This window comes from Rattus rattus, chromosome 17 (assembly GCF_011064425.1).
Source record: "Rattus rattus isolate New Zealand chromosome 17, Rrattus_CSIRO_v1, whole genome shotgun sequence".
NCBI classification, from domain to species: Eukaryota; Metazoa; Chordata; class Mammalia; order Rodentia; family Muridae; genus Rattus; species Rattus rattus.
The window spans coordinates 15,257,395-15,277,331 of NC_046170.1; the positions used below are offsets into that span (position 1 = coordinate 15,257,395).

At 49.3% G+C, this 19,937-nt stretch overlaps 2 protein-coding genes across 6 annotated transcripts; one reads left to right on the top strand and one right to left on the bottom strand.

Annotated features, from left to right (window-relative positions):
- Positions 1–3,719: 3,719 nt before the first annotated feature.
- On the bottom strand, positions 3,720–7,135 carry Trir (telomerase RNA component interacting RNase). Of its 3 annotated transcripts, XM_032887535.1 has the most exons (3): positions 6,729–7,126; positions 4,386–4,463; positions 3,720–4,128 (listed from the first exon to the last, which is right to left on the bottom strand). In XM_032887535.1, exons 1-3 carry the CDS (start codon positions 7,062–7,064, stop codon positions 4,021–4,023), a joined length of 522 nt encoding a protein of 173 aa, XP_032743426.1. In that variant the 5' UTR covers positions 7,065–7,126; the 3' UTR covers positions 3,720–4,020. The 3 variants fall into 3 exon arrangements, with proteins under 3 accessions (XP_032743426.1, XP_032743428.1, XP_032743427.1); XM_032887537.1 differs by lacking the exon at positions 3,720–4,128 and having other exon boundaries at positions 4,387–4,463; positions 6,752–7,135; XM_032887536.1 differs by lacking the exons at positions 3,720–4,128; positions 4,386–4,463 and adding an exon at positions 4,470–4,579 and having other exon boundaries at positions 6,729–7,135.
- A 453-nt stretch (positions 7,136–7,588) lies between these two features.
- On the top strand, positions 7,589–16,830 carry Get3 (guided entry of tail-anchored proteins factor 3, ATPase). Of its 3 annotated transcripts, XM_032887533.1 has the most exons (8): positions 7,589–8,324; positions 8,449–8,658; positions 9,424–9,571; positions 14,654–14,802; positions 14,894–15,044; positions 15,574–15,681; positions 15,771–15,968; positions 16,409–16,830. In XM_032887533.1, the coding sequence occupies exons 2-8, from the start codon at positions 8,498–8,500 to the stop codon at positions 16,538–16,540; spliced, it is 1,047 nt and encodes a 348-aa protein (XP_032743424.1). In that variant the 5' UTR covers positions 7,589–8,324; positions 8,449–8,497; the 3' UTR covers positions 16,541–16,830. The 3 variants fall into 3 exon arrangements, with proteins under 3 accessions (XP_032743424.1, XP_032743423.1, XP_032743425.1); XM_032887532.1 differs by having other exon boundaries at positions 7,589–8,658; XM_032887534.1 differs by lacking the exons at positions 7,589–8,324; positions 8,449–8,658 and having other exon boundaries at positions 9,459–9,571; positions 14,589–14,802; positions 16,409–16,736.
- The last annotated feature ends 3,107 nt before the right edge of the window (positions 16,831–19,937 follow it).

Consider the following 19,937-nt stretch of genomic DNA (forward strand, 5'->3'; position numbering starts at 1 on the left):
GCCCCTGAGTCCTTCCTAATTGGTTATTAAACAGGAAATTGGAGGGTTGGAAGTTTCACAGTAGTTTTTTGTTTGGTTTTTCTTTTCTTTTTTTTCTTTGGGGGAGGGGGCAGGCATGTTTATTTTTAAATCAAGGGAGGGCTTTGACTCCAGGTAAAGGCCATGTGGGATATGAAATGCAGACCAATTAATGATTTTTTTAAAAGTGTTCAAATGCTTTGAGTGGCAACTTGCAGAGAGCTGGTGGGCCCTTGGGATTGGTTTTTCTGAGGGTTTACCCATAACACAAGCTGGCTTCCTCCAACTTGCTGTCTTCCTGCCTTAATTAGCCTCCAGAGGGCATACATGCTAGTGTGACCACTACCACAGAGCTTCTCTTTCCTTTTTCCACAAGAGATTTTGAATCATAACTTTCCTGGCTTGTTTTTTTTGTTGTCTTGCTGTACTGCCCATGTTAGTCTTAAAACCATCCACCCACCTCAGCCTCCTGAATAACCAGTTGAGCAACACCATATTGGGTTTTCCCTTCCCTCCTTTAGTATGTATTCCCTGCCATGTGACTTCCAAACAGTATTTTCCTGTGACACTCTCAGTGGCCCTATGCATTTACCTGACTTCAACTAAAACCATTCAGCTCATACCCAACTTCAAATCTGATGGGAGAACATAAACGCTTCATTTACACAAGTCTCCCTGCCTGTGAATCACAAACACTTTTGGTTTAAAATGTGTAGCTCTCAGTGTCATGAGGGCTTACGTTCCATCTCAACTATTCAAAGGGAGTCTCCAGGGAAGGTTGGAAAGATGACTCAACAAATTAAGGCACTAGACACCAAGCCAGACAACCCAAGTTCCATCCAACAAGGTAGAAGGAGAGAACTGACTTAAGCACATGTGCACGCACACACACACACAAATATATAAGTTTAAAAAACATGACATAAGTGCTGGAAAGACATCTCTTGCCAAAGACCTAATCTATCAGACTTCTATATCAGGCAACAAGAAACCTACCTGTAACAGCAGCTCCAGGGGAACCAAACCCAAGCCCTCTACAAGAACAGCAAATGCTCAAAACCAGTGAGCCATCTCTCCAGCTCCAGTCTAATTTTTAAACAAGGCCTCCAAGATGTATGTAGGTCAAGGTTAGTGTGCTTGCCAGCACGCACTAGAAAATAGGTTCCGTCTTCAGAACAGTACAGCACAGCCTGTAAACGTAAGCTAGCTACTCTCAGGAAACCGATGAGAGCAGTTTTAATCAGTGTGACAACTATACAGATATCTTCTTTTGCAGTGCTGCAGATTATATGGTGACATCTCAAATGCCAGGCAAACGCCTTGCATCACTGAGCTACAGTGGCTCAACTTGAATTTAGACAAGCCTCCCTAGCATTAAAAATGGACAAGAGGGCTGGAGAGATGGCTCAGCGGTTAAGAGCACCCAACTACTCTTCCAGAGGTCTTGAGTTCAATTCCCAGCAACCACATGGTGGCTCAAAACCATCTGTAAAGAGATCCGATGCCCTCTTCTGGTGTGTCTGAAGACAGCTACAGTGTACTTATATATAATGAATAAATCTTTAAAAAAAAAATGGACAAAAGAAAGTCCAATGTGCTGGTATACACCTTCAATCCCAGCTTATGAGAAGCAGAGGCTGATGATTTCTGTGAATTGAAAGCCAACCAGATCTACATAGTAAGTTCCAGAACAGCCAGGCCTACACAAGGAAAACCCATTTCAAAAGCCCAAAAGTAAGTAGACAAAAGACCTGAACCATAGAAAAGCTGAGAGTTGGATCAAAGAGACTTAATGCTCTTCTCTAAGACCAGAGTTCAGTTCCCAGTTCCCCTGTCCAGTGGCTTGACAACTGGCTCTAATTCACTCCAGGGGATTCCACAGCATCTGCACACACATGACAGATACAGATAAATGAAAAACCTTTCATTTTTAAAAAGGCTAAGTGACTTAAGGGACCATCAGCTTCACAGGTACGGAAGTAGGCAGAAGCCAAGGTTGACTCACTCTAACTTGTACTTGAAGTTCCTTTCACTTTTCCTGGGTGGCACCTGGGTGGCTCTGAAGGGAGGGGCCTGGATTTCAGCTTGCCCTGCTTACTGACACTCAAAAATAGAGGCCAAGCTGCTGGAGTTGTGACCTACTTCTGTGTGTGTGTGTTTAAGATCAACTGTTACTGGCTTCCAAGGCAGCAGCAATGGACTCCATTAGCTTCTTGTTTCCTCTACCCATCAGTCCTTCTAGGATCTCTGAAGTCGACAAGCATTCATTCCTACTTTAGGAAGTGCTAAGAATCTTACATCACTGTTCCCTCTGCTTGAGCACTTGAGGAGTGTGTCACTCACTGCCCTGCTGTCTTTGGGATCTGAAGCCAATGTTCTCTTCTCAAGCTGTCAACACTGACTGACTTTATTTTTTGTATGTGGTTTTGGAGAAAGAATCTACATCAAACAAAAGTTACCCCGAACTCCTGATGCACCTGCCTCCATCTTGTAGGCGCTCAGATCACAGGCATGTGTCAACGTGCCCAACTCCTACACAGCACGTGCTAACTGACAAAAAAAGGTCAGGCACCTCAACATTCCAGGATCGTAGCTGTCCTTCCTCAAGTTCCATCAGAGCTTGCTACTCACCTCCTTCCAGACTTGTATCAAATGTCACCTACGGAGGCTAGAAAGATGGCTCAGCAGTTAAAAGCATTTGTAGTCTCCCAGAGGACCCTGCTCAAGTTCCTAGCAACTACATGGCAGCTCAAAACCAGTTGTAACGCTAAGGAATCTGTTCTCTTCTGGCCTCCACAGGTGACAGGCATCCACAGACATATGTGCCAGAAACAAACACAGAGGGCTGGAGAGATGGCTCAGTGGTTAAGAGCACCACTGCTCTTCCAGAGGCCCTGAGTTCAAATCCCAGCAAACAAACCACAGAAGACAGCACAGTTGGTGTGCTACATATAAAAAATAAATAAATCTTTAAAAAAAAAAAAAAAACACACACAGAAATGAACTGTGTGAAAAGTGACATACAGGCTGGAGGGAGAGCTCAACCATTAAGGGTTAGGCTCACAACCCAAAATATAAAACATGGACTAAACGCAGACAGACATGCCCTCCCCCAACAGACCCTCTATCCTACCCTTGTTAGTAGTCACTGCTAAAAGGGTTACCCATCCCCTCTGACTTCCCACTTGTCTCCTATAAGGAAGGGGAGAATGTAGGCTGCTCAAGGCTCTGGTCCCTAGAAACCAGGACACCCTTGGCATATACTAAGTAGTTGGTCAGCATCTGAAGGACAGATACCAGCTTTGCACTAGCCGAAGCCTAAGATCAGTGCACTACAAAAAGGCTGAGTGCTGGAGCGCCACGTGCACTAAGCAAGCACTCAACACTCAGAATAACCTAAGTCACTGCAAAGCGGAGACTGAGAGACTCGTAAGGGATGCAGCTGAGGCAGGAAACAATCCTGCACATAAGACCCTGCCTCAAAACAAAATCACAAACAGGACCAGACTAAGAGTTACGGTTACTAAAGATGGAAGAAAGAGGTCTTGAGAGCCCTAGAGAGCAGCATGTGCTCTGCCTACAGAACCTTCCCCTACCCTCCCCACAGTGGGTCTACCCCAGCTCACTCAGGCAGATGTGGTATCCACTAGTGGGGAAAGGTTTAGCCTGGAGATCGCAATGAAGATAAACCAAGCACACAATTCCAGCACTAAGTCGGGTTCTTTACTTCTCAGAAGTGACTGCTAAAAGGAGAGACAGCAAGAAGAGACAGACAGAGCCAGAGAGAGCAAGGTGATGGGAAGAAAGGGCACAGTAAACCACTGGTCTAGTAAGTCTCAGGAGGCAAGTGCTCAAGGTAAAAAAGAGTCCTGGAGAATGGTCTGCGGCCACGGGAAGCGCCTGGGTTTCCTTCTGTGTATCAGTCCTCCAGGAAGGCCGCTGCCGTTACCGCATTAAATATTATGTACATCGCGGAGTCCCAGGTAGTGAGCACCCGGGGGGTCATTTCACCAGGGGCCGAGTTTTATCATCATCACCGCACTGGTGGGCTTTGTACTTTTTCACTTCTGCCATGTACTTGGCCCACGCGTCACCTTTACTTGTTAATACCTGTGGGGTTGGAGAAGGGGAGGAATGGTTGGAAGTCAGATGCCCAAAAAACTGGGAACAAGAGTCAGGAACACCATGAGACAGCTGACCCATCCCCACTATCACCTAATGACCAGGATTTGAGTAAGAATAAGCAGAAGCGGGTTATCTGGGGAACCTCCCACCGTACAAGGCCCACCCATCCGAAATCTGACCACTGGGCACTGAGTCTGGAAGGAAAAGGCAGTCAGGGTGGCACCCCTAGGCAGCCCACTCACCTCATCCTCCGTCTTCTGCTTCTTGGCTACTATTCCCGTCTTGAGGGCTAGTTTGTTCCCGCCTCTGCGCTTGCCCACCTGGGTGAAGGGACAGAAGACTGCAAGGGTTACAGGAGCCGGGCCCGCCCTTGGCGGTGCTGAGGCCCACTACACCTTCCTAGCGACGCCTCGCCCAGCTCCTCCAGCCGGCCGACCTGCGCAGCAATCAGAGAGGAGCACACTCGACTCAGCGCCTGCCCTGGGCTGCCATGCCCAGGCAGTCCTGGGCCCCAGGCTACCCTCCCAGGGGGCCAGAGGAGTGCTGACCTTGCTAGGAACTGGCTCTGTCCTCTCTCTGCCCAGGCCTCACCCTGTTCTGTCAGGGACCACACAGGTAATAACAGCTTCCTTTATGGAGCATCACTACATACTGAGCCCTATATACCACACAGAGCTGTGACCATGTTCTCTCTTCTCATATTCAATAGATGCTATTTGAAGGCAGCAACTACCTCATTTTAGAAATAAAGACAAGGCTCTGGGAAGAATAGGACAGGCTAACAACAGAGCACTACTCAGGACCAGATGTGCAAGGCCAGTGGGAACATCCTGAGCCACAAAGCACCCCTAACCCTACCTTCACCTGGCCTGGCTTTTTTAGGACTATAACTACAATGGCTACTCAGGAACAAATCAAAGTGGCAGTGACACGACTGCTGCTTCCATTCCTGGAAAAAGCTTCAGCCTCTACTCTGGCATGTCACATCAACCCAGGTCCTGTCACTTCCACTTCCTTTAAGAAGAGTCTGGCTCTGGGTTTTCACCCTGGTCCCATCTTCTCTCCTTAACCAGGAGCCTTCAAGACACCATCTTGTACTTAACTTTCACCTAGGCAGTGACTGCTAGGAGCATTCCCCACCGCTTTGGTGCAGTATTGCTGATGGAATCTAGGATCATAAGCATTCAAAGCATGCATCTGCTACTGAGTTAAATCCCCGGATCTTGGGTTTTTAGAACAGGGTCTCACTAAGTTGCTCAGGCTAGCTCTGAACTCATTCTGGACTTCAGATCCTTTCTCAGCTCCTGAGTAGCTGATATTACAGACACACACTACTGGGAACACACACACACACACACACACACACACACACACTGTCCGTCTGTCTGTCTGTCTTTGTGTTGTTTTTAGATACAACAATGTAACCTTGCTGGCTCACACACCCTTTTAAGACCTAAACAAACTTAAGCCTTATCCCAAAACACAGAACTGGATCCAAAATTTGACCTGAGGTCTATTAGTCTCAAACCAACATTTCTTCCTCCTCACTCTAAGGCCTCAACATCTGAGACAAAACAAGCTAAAAACTAACAAAAAGTATATATCCAACTTATTTAACCCAAGGCTCCACAACATGATACTTGACATTTTCAGCTATGTCATTCTGTTATCCCAAGCATTATAGGACACTGAAGAGCATCCCTGGTATGGTACCTATGTCACTAGATCTTCTCTTAAGAGTTTTAACAACCAAAACGTCTACAGACTTTACCAAATAATACTTGAGGATAAAGAGACTTGCTCCCCGTAGAGAACCACTGGTCTAGTTCTTTAAGAATCTGTAATACCTGACTTTTGTAGGACCACTTTCATTGGAATACTCACACCAAAATCTCAATTATTAGAACTACAGAAAACCAGGATATGCCACCCACACTAAAAACAAACAACATTTCTTTCTGTCAAAGATACCACCGAATACCCAACACAAGGAAAGGTGCTCAATAAACGGACACTAGTTAAATAATACAGAAAGGAATCGATTGATTGCTAAAGCCACAAAGTCAGTGATTTGCTTTTTGTTGTTGGTCGGTTGGTTGGTTTTGTTTAGTTGGGACAAGGTCTCACTTTTTCGAATCTTCCTCTTCTTGCATCCGAAGTGCTGGTAATACAAGGCGTGTACCACCACGCCCGGCTACGGTCCGTGGTCTGAGTCTAACGATTACAGCAGACTCGGGACTTGAACGTGTCTCCTCCTTTTCCCCCACATTATATGTGGGCCTCACTATTCAAAGTCTGGGTACAAATCAAACGGGAATCCTAGCATCTTGGGTCCCCTAACCCCAGAGCGCTGCTTCCAACGCAATTTCCCGGTTCTCAGGTCCCACGAGTAACATCTAGAGATTCCCATTCCCGCCCAGATACACCTCTCGTCCGGAATCCAGGCTCAAGATTCTCAGCAAACGACCGGGATCGTCCAGGCAGCCGGGCGGAGGACTGCCTTGGATCATGACGCCCCTTCCCGGGCCCGACTCCCCCAGCCAACGCGGGCCCCGGCGCCCGCCCCCACCCCCGCGGCTCCTTACGAAGCTGAACGTGGGGCCTGGGCCGCCCTTCCTCTTCTGATTCCCTGGGCCCGCTGCGGCGGAGGCCGGTTGATCAGGTCGCTGCGGGCCCGGGGGTGGCTCCTCCTGCCGCTGCCGCTGCTCCTCCTCCATCTTCCGCTTGAACAGCTCCAGGAAGCTGCCATCGTTGGCAAACAAGTTCACACCGCTGGACACCGGACTTGAGCCTGACACCTCGTCATCCCCACTCTCGGGTGATGTTCCCGGCCCCGACTCAGCCCATCGGCTCCTGCCGCTGCCCGCCGGGCCGGGCGCCTCCCGACCCGGAGGCTCCGCCCGTCTCCCTCGGGCAGCCATTTTGTGGCCAGATGCCGCGCAAAGGACTTCGGGAAAGGCTCTCACACCGCGCGCTTGGCGCGGGACTGGCTTCGTCTGGAGCAGTGCATGCTGGGAAGGCAGGTCTGAACCCAGAAGCCAACGCAGAGTAGGCGGAGCTTAGGTGGGGCCAAAGGGTTCTGACCTGGGGACCTCAGTCGATGAATCCCAGAAGCCGGTCCCATTCCTCGGATCCCTAATCCTGCCAGACACGAGTTAGTTAAGCAGACAGAAGCTCCCCGAGAATGGGACCATCGTCTGGGACCTGGGCCCCCTCTAAGGGCTGAGAGAGCACATTCCCAGTCGGCCACCAGAACTCTGTAACTAAATGGATCTTGTTTGGGGACTGTTTTCAGTTAACCCTTGGGAACTTGGGTAGCCCTTAACTAGGTTTGCAAAGCATATCTAACTTGGAACCTCCTACTATAAATGGAAGCATCTCCAGGTTGGGCATCTGTCTTTGAATTTAATCTTGAAATAAGAATACCGCTGGCTGCGTACAGCTAGACCCTTCTGCCTAAGATTAGTATTTAGAGGCTGGAGCACTAAAATGAAGCCGAAAACTATTTCTAGGCTGAGTCCTTAAGACTTAATGTTTTGAGCTGCGTACTGCATGAAGGAATTAAGGACCCTTGTATTCCTTCCAAGGACAGGTACTCAATTAAAATTGCATTTGCTGAACTTGGAGCACACCAACAGAAAGCAGAGCGCCAAGCACAACAAAAGTTTCGGAAATTAAAGTTCTTTCTACAAGGACAACTTGTTGCAGATAATCATTCCTGCCCAACATGGGGGTTCCGGGAACAGGGGGGGGAAAGTCGGCATACTCTGCAACAAATGGGAGTCTTTATTGCTTTTAATCGACCCTCAGCCAAATAACCAGTTCATTCGTGATTGGCTTGCTGCAGAAACCATGTGGCTCACAACCAACTGAATAACTGCAGGACCGGAAGAGATGCTGAGGTCCAAAACAGAAAGTAAGGGGGAAATGATCAACAGGAAACTGAGCCTATGGAATCAACTTCACGCAGAGCTTGGACAGGATGTTTGCCTGGTTGCTAAGGAGAGACTGACGCCTGCGGGGACTTGAGCGTGACCAGTGGAAGTAAGACAAGATTCAGCCAATGAAAAGAGTGCCGCAAGACTTAGGGTCCAATCAATGAAGGGCAGTAGTGTGGGTCGTACCAATATGTCCACAAGACAGGGGAATTCTTAGAAAACTACAGACAAGAGTTCATAAAGGTGAGCCCTCGGCGCATAAAACGGTGAAAATATAGCTCTCATTATCCCTAAATGTCAATGCAGGACGAAAATAAGTCAGGCTTCCAGCCTGCACAGGGTTGTAGCAGACTCATTTCCCCTGCAGGTATTTAGCACGTGGTGCGCCCCGATTAGTCACGTGAGCCGGGTCCAAGATGGCGGCGGGGGTGGCCGGGTGGGGGGTTGAAGCAGAAGAGTTCGAGGATGCACCTGACGTGGAGCCACTGGAACCCACGCTTAGCAATATCATCGAGCAGCGTAGCCTTAAGTGGATCTTCGTCGGGGGCAAAGGAGGAGTTGGTAAGACCACCTGCAGGTAAGGAGACTCTAGCGGAGCCAAGAGGACGGGTGGGATGTACCACTGGACGAAGGGGAGGACAGGGACCGGCTTTTTCTTCCCGATCCCGGTAAAGCGAGCTAATCATGGCTCTACGGGGTTGTTTCTCTCCGGAAGTTACTGCAGCCTGCTGAAGATACCTCCTGAATGCAAGCCTAGCATCCTGAGTTGGATTATCCTTCCTTGGGTCTTGTGAATTAAGCGCTTGGGGCGTGCAGAGGAACATTTAAATTCCTCAGTCGGCCGGACAGTACCCCACCCCTGAACCCCAGGGAGTTCAGAGTAGAGGGAGCGACACTAAGGCAAGCTGTCTAGTATAACGAACCTCCATTTGATGCCAGAGAGGGAAGGAGTAAAAGGGGGTGGAAAAGGCACGTGATTATGGTGCCTGAGTCCGTTGAAAGGTGAAGTACATCGTCCTGAACCAGTAGAGGGACTGAGGGAGAGTAGTCTCTGCCTGCTGGACAGCTGGACTGTGCCTTGGAGTGCCGAAAAGAAAAGGCCGAAGCACGCAGTTAACGAGAATCAATCAGTCAACTGAATGTTACCGTCCCATCCAAATTAAAGGTCAAGTGATGATCTCTGCAAGGATTAAGTAAAGCTTGATCCCACTGGGACCCACCCATACATTGGTCTTCAGGTCCCTGCTGATCCAAGTTTCTGTGGCGTTGCATATCCTGCTACAAACACCAGTACCAAAACTGGCTCTTCTCCCCCCTCATCTAACCACGTTCTTTTGTGCAGCTGCAGCCTGGCGGTCCAGCTGTCTAAGGGACGGGAGAGTGTTCTCATCATTTCTACAGACCCAGCTCATAACATTTCAGATGCTTTTGATCAGAAGTTCTCCAAGGTGCCTACCAAGGTCAAAGGCTATGACAACCTCTTTGCTATGGTAAGTAAACCTGGCCCCAGTTCTGGCCAAGGTCCCCATAAGGTCTTTCGATTTTGTTTTAGTGACAGGTGTTCTACCCAGAGTGCATTCTTGGTACCCAGGGAGGCCTGATAAGGGCATCAGATCCCCTGGGACTGGAGTTACAGATGGCTGTGAGCCACCATCTGGGTACTGGGAATCCAGCACAGATCCGATAGAAGAGGAGCCGTTGCTCTTAACACCGAGACATCTCTCCATCCCCAACCGTGAGGCCTTTTGAGGCCGTACCTACCAGCACCCACCAGGCCAACCGTAGTCTCCATACTCAGCGCTTGGGTGTCAACACTTTCCTCCACATATTCCCAGAGGAACATGTGGAAAGGCAGCCTTTAAGGAGCAGGGAGGAAGTTGGAAGTGGAACTCGTGAGCAGGGGAAAGAGAAAGACCAACCAGAGATGCACACCAAGGCTCTGCCAGCTGGGCAAGCAGTTTGTCTTAGAGTCTAAGTTTGATAGAAGATTTTTTTTTAAATATACAAAGCTATTCCTTTAATGAATTAGTTTATTTTTAGTTATGCGTGCAGGGACCAGAGGTATCAAGTCTCCCTTGAGATGATGTTCACAGGCAATTGTGAACTCCCACCCATAGGTGGGTACTGGGAACTGAATGAGGGTCCTCTGGAAGATCAGTGCACACTCTTAACTCTGAGTCATCTCTAGCTACATGCTCATGTCTTGGTTGCTGTTATAATTGTGTTGTGAGTAGTGGTGCTGCTGTTATTGCTTAAGGTGAAGGCCAGGGCATCCAGCATGCTACACAGCTCTCAAGTTTGAAAAGGACTGGGCGTGGTGGCACATACCGTTAATCCCTGCACTAGAGGCAGAGGCAGGTGGATCACTATAAATCTGAGGCCATCGAAGCTACATAGTAAGACCCTAGCTTTAAAAAAAAAATAGCAAATCAGCTGAGAATAGCGGCACACACCTTTAATCTCAGCATTAGGGAGATGGGGGGCAGGAGGATCTCTGAGTTCAAGGCCAGCCTGCTATACAAAGTGAGTTCCAGCACTGCCAGGGCTACACAGAGAAACCCTGTTTCTAAAGACATTTAAAAAAAGAAAGAAAGAAAAAAGGACTGGAGAGATGGCTCAGTGGTTAAGAGCACTCACTGCTCTTCCAGAGGTCTTGAGTTCGAATCCCAGCAACCATATGGTGGCTCACAACCACCTCTAGAGATCTGATGCCCTCTTCTGGTGTGTCTGAAGATAGCTACAGTGTACTCATATATAATAAATAAATAAATTTAAAAAAAGAAAAAAAGAAAAGAGCCACATGTCTGTCATGGGAATTGGATTGCAAATCAAGGGTGGGGTAGGGAAGAGTAACAAAAGGGCTGTGGATGTCCCCAGATCATGATGACACGGTAGTCAAAGGAAAGAATGGTGGGAAAGATGGGTAGTTAGATTTGGGGTATACTTTGGAAGTATATTTTGGAAGCAATGAAGTTGCCAGGTTCCGGCTGGCTGTGTGTGTGTGTGTGTGTGTGTGTGTGTGTGTCTCTCCCTCTCTCTGTGGGGGGTTGGGGGTGTGTGTACTGTGCTGTGTTGTACTGCACACACCATGCCCATGTGTCACTGTGAACATCAGAGGACATCCTGGGATGTTGGTGCTGGCTCTTTTTTTTTTTTTTTTTTTTTTTTTTTTTTTTTTTTTTTTTCGAGCTGGGGACCAACCCAGGGCCTTGTGCTTGCTAGGCAAACGTTCTACCACTGAGCTAAATCCCCAATCCCAGTGCTGGCTCTTCTAGTCTTGTTTGAGACAGTCTGTCGTTTGCTGCTGTAAACACTAGGGTAGGTGGCCTGAGAGTTGCCAGGGCTTCTCCACCTCCTATCTTAACTATAGCAGCCCAGGGATTATAGAATCATGTTACCACGTCCACCTTTACTTGGGTTCTAGAGATCCAAATTTCAGTCCTCACATACTCACACAAGTATTTTGTCCACTAGGCCATGTTTTTTTATTTTGTGTTTGTGTTGTGTGTGTGTGTGTGTGTGTGTGTGTGTGTGTGTGTGTGTGTGTGTGTGAGAGAGAGAGAGAGAGAGAGAGAGAGAGAGAGAGAGAGAGAGAGAGAAATTCTACTTGTGTAAGATGTGTGCTACTTGCATGAAGGTCTTAGGCGTAAAGACAACTTCAGGTGCCCTAGAACTAATAATATATGATGTGTTCCCTGGAACTAATTGTGATGTGATTTGGGTGCTAGAAATTAAACCTTGGTTCCCTGCAAAATACCAAATGCTCTTAACTACTGAGCTTCTGAGGCATCTCTCCAGTTCTCATTATTCTGTTTTTTTTTTTTTGTTGTTGTTGTTGTTGTTGTTTTGGTTTGGTTTGGTTTTTGGCTGGTTGGTTGGTTGGTTGACTGGCTGGCTGGCTGGTTTTTTGAGACAGAGTCTCGTGTAGTCTGATGTGGCCAACTATGTTGTCAAGGATGACCTTCTGTCCTCCTCTAAAGTGCCGGTATGACAGGTATGTGTCCTGGTGCCTGACAGAAATTGCATCATTTTGATAAATATGTGTGTAGATGTTGTGCCTACACGTATGTTTGTGTGCTATGTACATGCAGTGCCCTCAGAAGCCAGAAGAGGGTGTCGGATCCCCTGGAGTTACAGATAGTAGTGAGCCTTCATATGGGTGCTGGGAATTGAACCTATGTCCTCTGGAACAGCAGCCAGTAGTCTTTTTTTTTTTTTTTTTTTTTTTTTCGGAGTTGGGGACCAAACCCAGGGCCTTGCGCTTCCTAGGCAAGCGCTCTAACCACTGAGCTAAATCCCCAACCCCAGCAGCCAGCAATCTTAACAATTGTGTCATTCCCCCCTAGTGCCTAAGATAGCTTGGTTTTAATGAGGGAAAGAGTAACTGTTGTGGTGATGGAAGCAGAGAATGGGAAATCCCACAGCAGGAAAACAGGGAGTCGTTGAGACAGAGTTCACTCACTGTACTGCCCAGGCTAGCCATGATCTCCTAGGTGCAGTTGGTTCTCCTGCCTCAGCCTCTAGAGCAGCTGCGTCTGCAGGAGCAAGCATCGCCCCTGGCTTTAGAGGGCCTTGTTGGTAAGGTATAATGGTTGCTGCCGGAACTTGCCAGCGGGGAGAGGGGGTGGGGATCAGTTCTTGAAGACTGAGCTCTGTCTAGCACACAGAGCCAGGGTTCAGGCTCTGCCAAGGGTGGAAATCAGAAGGAAGTATATAGAACTGGGGGTATTTCCTGGGGAAGGTGAGGTGCTCCACTGCGCTCTTCCTCTCCTCTCCTCCGTGGGCTCCAGAGGAGAGCTCAGGTGGATTGTGGTCCTCTCCTCCGTGGGCTCCAGAGGAGAGCTCAGGTGGATTGTGGTCCTCTCCTCCGTGGGCTCCAGAGGAGAGCTCAGGTGGATCGTGGTCCTCTCCTCCGTGGGCTCCAGAGGAGAGCTCAGGTGGATCGTGGTCCTCTCCTCCGTGGGCTCCAGAGGAGAGCTCAGGTGGATTGTGGTCCTCTCCTCCGTGGGCTCCAGAGGAGAGCTCAGGTGGATTGTGGTCCTCTCCTCCATGGGCTCCAGAGGAGAGCTCAGGTGGATCGTGGGTTGGGTCTCTTTGCTTCCTGAGCCATCTTACTGACCTGTTAGAGTTTTTTGGTTTAGTTTGACTTGGTTTGGTTTTGGTTTTTCAAGACAAGATCGCTCTGTGTAGCCCTGGCTGTCCTGGAACTCACTCTGTAAACCAGGCTGGCCTCAAATTCATAAAGATTGGCCTGCCTTTGCCTCCCAAGCCCTGGAACAAAAGGTGCTGCTGCCACCCGGCCTGACCCGTTTTCATTTGTGGTATTAGTTTGTTGGTTTTGATCTGGGTCTCACTAAGTTTACAGCCCGTTTTGAGCTCTCTTTGGCAAAACTTGAAACCTTCCTGCCTCGTTCTGCTGAAATGTTGGCGTTACAAGGCTGTGCCCCCAGGCCCAGCCAGGAGCTTCCCTTTCTTGAAAAGGCTGGGACTTCCACAGTGAGTGAGACAGGAGATATCTGAGGAGGCAACACACAGACACTGGTGAGAGTGGGCATAGTATGGCTTTCCAAGCATGCATTGGAGACCTGCCATTAGGAGTTGGGGACAGGTATGACTGTTCGAGTTTATCTTTGTACCCAAAACAGCAACACCAACAGCTGTGGATAAGCAGAATGAGGGAGACTCTTTATAGCAATGAAGGAGAGTTGGCAGAAGTGACCACGTAGCCTAGACTGGAACTGTGAGCAGCCTGAGCCTGGAACACCATCTCAGTAGCAGAGCTTTTATTAAAATCTGATAGTCAGAAACTGGGGTCACAGGGTCAAGTGCCCAGCGAGAAGGTAGTTACCATTAAGGGGCTTGGGAATTGCTCATGGTAGAGCGTCTGCTTAGCATCTCCCGGTGAGTGGCTAGGGGCATAACTTGAAGGAGCACTGGCCTAGCCTGTGTGAAGCCCTTGGTTCCATCTGCAACCCTGCCCCCCACCCCTCAAAATAGAGAGTACTGGGGGTTGGGGATTTGGCTCAGTGGTAGAGCGCTTGCTAAAGGCCCTGGGTTCGGTCCTCAGCTCTGAAAAAAAAAAAAAAAAAAAAAGAGAGAGTACTTGCCCACGAGGGAGAGAAGACAAGGTCTGACCTACAGAAGAAGGAGGCCAGTTGAGCCGGATGGGACACACCTATGGCCCAATACTGAGGAGAGTGAGGACAGCTAGCCTCGGCTACATAACGGACTTGTTCTAAAAATTAAAGAATCATATTCAAAAATGACTCACATTAGAGGCACAGTCTGCAAGTGGTTGGAGCTAGCTGTGGTTGTTTATTGGAAAAGCAAATTTTGAGTTGCCTTTGCAAATTCCTGCAGTGGGTTTGGGTTTCAACGTCTTTGGGGCCTCCTCTAGTCCAAGTTCGCAATTTCTCACTTGGTTGTGAAGGTTAAACCATTGATGGGACAGACCTGGGATCCTATGTGGTTGGAGCCCTACATGGGCTTCCTCTGGCCTGCACCTAGGACTTGAGGCCCCCTCTGGGAGTCCATCATCGCAGCAGCCTGAGTCTGGTCCCCTCGGCCCCCAGGAGATAGACCCCAGCCTGGGCGTTGCAGAGCTCCCCGACGAGTTCTTCGAGGAAGACAACATGCTGAGCATGGGCAAGAAGATGATGCAGGAGGCCATGAGCGCCTTCCCTGGCATCGATGAGGCCATGAGTTATGCTGAGGTCATGAGGTCAGCCTGGCAGGGATTGGGGGGGGCCTGCCTGCCTGCCCTGGGAGGGCCTCTGACCTCTGCTGTGAGCCTGACCTTCATCTCCCCTCAGGCTGGTGAAAGGCATGAATTTCTCAGTGGTGGTGTTCGACACAGCACCCACCGGCCATACACTCAGGCTCCTGAACTTCCCCACCATCGTGGAGCGGGGCCTGGGCCGCCTGATGCAGATCAAGAACCAGATCAGCCCCTTCATCTCACAGGCAGGTGCCACATCCCTCTTCCCTCTGTTGTGTGCCCTCAAATAAATCTTTTCACCTCTGTGGGTCTTCCTCTCCTCCTCTATCACCTGTAGTGTTCACTTCAACAGCACATGTACTTAAAAAAATGGAGGGTATAAAAATGGTTCTGTGAGTCACCAGTACTGTGACACCTGCCCCATTCCCATGTCCACCTCTTAGAACATGCATGTGCCTTCCTCCACCCTCAGATAATAATGTCTGCTGAGTGTCTAAAGTGCCTAGCACCAATTTGTCATCAAACAGGTGACAGCTCACAAAACACAACAGCTCTTGAAGGTAAGGAACGAAGATAGAAAAACAGAATTCAGAAGGTCAGATATGGTGGCCATGTTTGCCCACAGAGTGGAAGAGCTAAAATTAGACCTTCCCCATGAGTCGGCCACGGCCCACATCTTTCATGGAGATGATGCTGTATTCAACAAGACGCTGACCCAGAGGGTCTGATGGGCCCTGAACCTGACAAGCCTATCTTATCTCCTCATCCCCACAGATGTGCAACATGCTGGGCCTGGGGGACATGAACGCTGACCAGCTGGCCTCCAAGTTAGAAGAGACCTTGCCCGTCATCCGATCCGTCAGCGAACAGTTCAAGGACCCAGTGAGTTACCCAAGTCAGAAGGTAGTGAGAGGCGCCCGAGGAAGGCATCAGCCAGATCCCATCCCTCGATCCTGTCTTGTGCCCTACAGGAACAGACGACCTTCATCTGTGTGTGCATCGCCGAGTTTTTGTCCCTGTATGAGACGGAGCGGCTGATCCAGGAGCTGGCCAAGTGCAAGATCGACACCCACAACATCATCGTCAACCAGCTTGTCTTCCCCGACCCCGAGAAACCCTGCAAGATGTGTGAGGCCCGACACAAGATCCAGGCCAAATACCTGGACCAGGTATGCCCCCTGCCCAGCCAAGATTACTGTGTCTTTTACTCTATTCTCTGAGGGCTGGGGCTGCAACTCAGTGGAGAATGCTTGTCTGGTATGTGGTGTGTGTGTGTGCATGTGTGAGCATTCATTCATTCACTCATTCACTCATCTTGGTCTTACAGAGGATATTCCTTGAGGCTTTGTGTATGCTTAGCAACGTTGTTCTGCAGAGCCATACCCCCAGTCCTGTCTGACCTTCTGTGCCCCCTGATGACCTCCATCTTCCCACTCCTGAGCTGTCTGTGTTCAGAGAACTGAGGCTGGACTGGGAAGCATGATACCTAAGCCATCCCTGGATCTGCTAGCCCCACTTTCCTTCCCAAGAAGCTTCTGCCCTAACCTCCCACTCCTTATAAGTCCCTCTGGCCTCAGTCTCTGCTTTCTGCTCTCTAACCTGGTTACAGATGGAAGACCTCTATGAAGACTTTCACATTGTAAAGCTGCCACTGTTACCTCACGAGGTTCGGGGAGCCGACAAAGTCAACACCTTCTCTGCCCTCCTCCTGGAGCCCTACAAGCCCCCCAGCACCCAGTAGCCAACGCCATTCCAGCTGCTGCCACTTCATACCCTCCTCTTTCCCCACGGGGCAGAGTTTGCACAAAGTCCCCCATAATGCAGGGGGAGCCACTTAGGAGGTGGGAGGGGGTCTGTTCCCCCTGGTGGAGTCTGGGGAGGCTGCAATGCCCCCCACCTCTTCCTGCCTCATACTCAATAAAATAATCTTAAACAGCTGTGTTTGTCCGTGGAGGGGTGGGTAGTAAGCACTTGTGTGATGATTCTGCACGCGTGTTTGGCTCCCTCTCACACAGGTCCATCCATAGCAAACATGCTTGGTTTTGGTGACAGTTGTGCAAGGAAGCTGTCTTCAGTAAGAAACCTGACCTTAGAGACAATCTTCCTAGGGCCGTGGAGCCAGTAATGGGGGCACTTGCTCCCTTCCTTTGGAGTGTGGGAATATTTGGGCTCTGTGGCCAGCCCCAGGCTGGTAGGGAACGGATTAAGCAGGCAATGGGCCCAACACCACCTGCTGTTTAGTTTGGGAATTAGTGGGCGCCCTGGGCAGAGGCTGGGCCTGCCAGACTGGGGATTAAGGATCTGTACACACACCCCTAGTTCCTGCCCAGTGGGGTGCCTCCAGCTCTTCCTGGGGAGACTGATGAAGTCTGACAGGATGGCAGAAGATGCTGGGGGTCCCCGTAGGGCCAAACCTGCCTCCCGGAAAGGCTTCCTGAGATTCCTCAGTACAGGCCTCTGCTGTTTAAACTTTATTCCTGTAGCCATTAAATTGGGGGTCTGGGCTGTGATATGAATTCTCAGAACCCTTGGGAAAGGTACTTAGCAGATCTGTGTCTCCAGCCCTCTTCTGTACCTACAGACACCTTGGAGACGAACTAAAACATGACATCGGAGTGTTTCAAGTCCAAGCCATAGCTGCTTGGTGCAAGGGGACAAGAAGGGGTGCTTGAAGACATATGTAACTCAGGAAATGTTCCTGGTATACTCAGGGTCTAGGCATGCCAGAGAAGGCATGTAAGGGGAACCTGTTCTCAAGCTTAGACTTGTTCTCCCGCTGGACTCAGGGTGTGTGCAGGCTGGTATGGGCACATTAAGGCGGCAAATGTAAACAGATACAAGCAGCTATAGGCAGGGACCACAGACTACAAGCTCATATTGCCTGGGTTCAGATCCTAGCTTTTTCAATTGATGTCACCAGAGCTGTGGTTTACCCTTTTAGCCAGTAGGAATACAGGAGCCATCTCCCTTTCTGGTGAAATACACAGGTTTTTTCCTCCAGCACCGGGCTCAGACCTCAGAATCATGTGTTATTGTAGTGAGAGCATGTGAAATAGGCAACCTGCCCGCCAGCCCAGCCGGGGGTCGAGAACTGTATGGGTATGTGTGTGTGTGCGGGGGGCGGGGGGGAGTGAGCTGCAGGGACATCAAGAACACCTACTAAGGAGTCAGGACAGTCAAGAACAGCCTGTCCAGGGCCCAGGTCCTCCACTGGCTCTTTCAACCCAGCCAACAACCTTTGTTGCTGAAGTTTATAGGCTACTGGGCAGCTGGACAGCGGAGATATGGGTCCAAGAAAGGCCAGCCCAAGCTGGTTCCTAATTTACCCGGGTGGGGCAGACATCTGCCAGCCTGGGAACACTGCGTCCTGGCCAGATGGGCCTCCGGGTGGTGCTGCACCAGGCCATTCCCACTTCTGTTACTCAGCAGGTAGATAGTGAGAAATGCATGGGGACCTTAGAGTGGCCCCACCAGACCTCTGAGCCTCTGCACCTCTCGTACCTGTGTATCTGTAGACATCCTTGAAGTTGGACATGACAGTAGGAACACTCGGTGCCAGGTCCTCTTGGTGTGTCAGTGGCCCTCCTGCTGGCCTGTCTCTGAAGAGAGAACATCTGTCTCGAGTCAGCGCCAAATGTAGGGACAAGGATTTATGTCCCTGGTTGTGTGTTCAGGCCATTGTTGAGGATGAGACCTAAGTCTATGTCTGGATGTTTCTGCATACAGCACACAGTCGTACATAACAGAGAGAACGTTGAGAAAAGGCCTCTTTGTTTTTTAATTTTAGACAGGACCTGACTACGTAGCTTAGGTTGTCCTTCAGTGCACAACCTCCCAAACGCTGGAATTATGGGCATAAGCCACCATGCCTGCCTCAATATATTAATGTACGAATGTGTGAATGTCACTGGGGTTTTAGTTGATGAAACCGTAGTAAGGGTCCCTGTTATCATCCCCTGCCACGCTAGGGATGTTGCCCAGGGATTCACAAATGCTTGGCAAGTCTCTTGCCACCAAGTTACATCTATAGCCCTTGCGAATATGTCTTTACTACGTTGGCAAATGTCAGGAACCACCAACTTCCTCCTCTGACACTAGGACTATCCCACTGTGTTGAGGGAGGTACCCCCACATTCCTCATGTGGGTTTGGAGGTGTCTTTGTACTTTGACTTCCTTTCTTTCTCTATTAGGTTTTTTTAATTATTTAAATTAATAATTATTAATAATTATTTCAAGCTTGGTGGTAGTGATGTTCTCAAGAGGCAGAGACAAGTGGGTCTCTGAGTTTATGACCAGCCTGATCCACATAGTGAGTTCCAGGACAGTCAGGACTATACAGAGAAATTTTTTCTCAAAAAACAAGTCTAGAACTGGGGTTACAGACAGTTGTAAGCCACAGTATGGATGTAGGAACCAAATTCTGAAAGTACAGGCAGTGTGAGCTCTTTTTTTTTTTTTTTTTTTAGATTTATTTATTTTATGTGAGTATGCTGTCTTAGACACACCAGAAGAGAGCATCAGATACCATTACAGATGGTTGTGAGCCACCATGTGGTTGCTGGGAATTGAACTCAGGACCTCTGGAAGAGCAGTCAGTGCTCTTAACCGCTGAGCCATCTCTCCAACCCTGCGTTTCCATTTATGTCTGTATATGTCTCTGCCTGTGTGCACTTAAGTACAGGTGGTTGAAGGCTACCAGACTGGGTGTGGGGAACAAACTCTACAAAAGCAATATACACTTAACCACTGACCCATCTCTTCAGCTATTGGCTCTTTGAGACTCGGTCTCATTCTGTAGCCCAGGATAGCCTGAAACTCATGACAAGTCCCCTGTCTTAGCTGCCAGCATACCTGGCTGACCTTGAAAGTCTCTGTGACAGCAGAGATTGCCACTGTGGTAAGGGAGACTAAATGTGTGTCTGGGTCTACCATGTGGTGGGCATCTTTGTGACAGCTTGTGATCACAGGTAACTGAAGGGTGACCCAGTCTTGCTGGACTGTGTGTGCACTTGTGTGTGTGTGTGTGTGTGTGTGTGTGTGTGTGTGTGTGTGTGTTTCTCTTTCCCTCTTTTCCAGCTCTAGGTTCCAGATACCTTGGACCTTCTCCCTAGGAGGGAGAGAGACAAAGAAAAAGAGG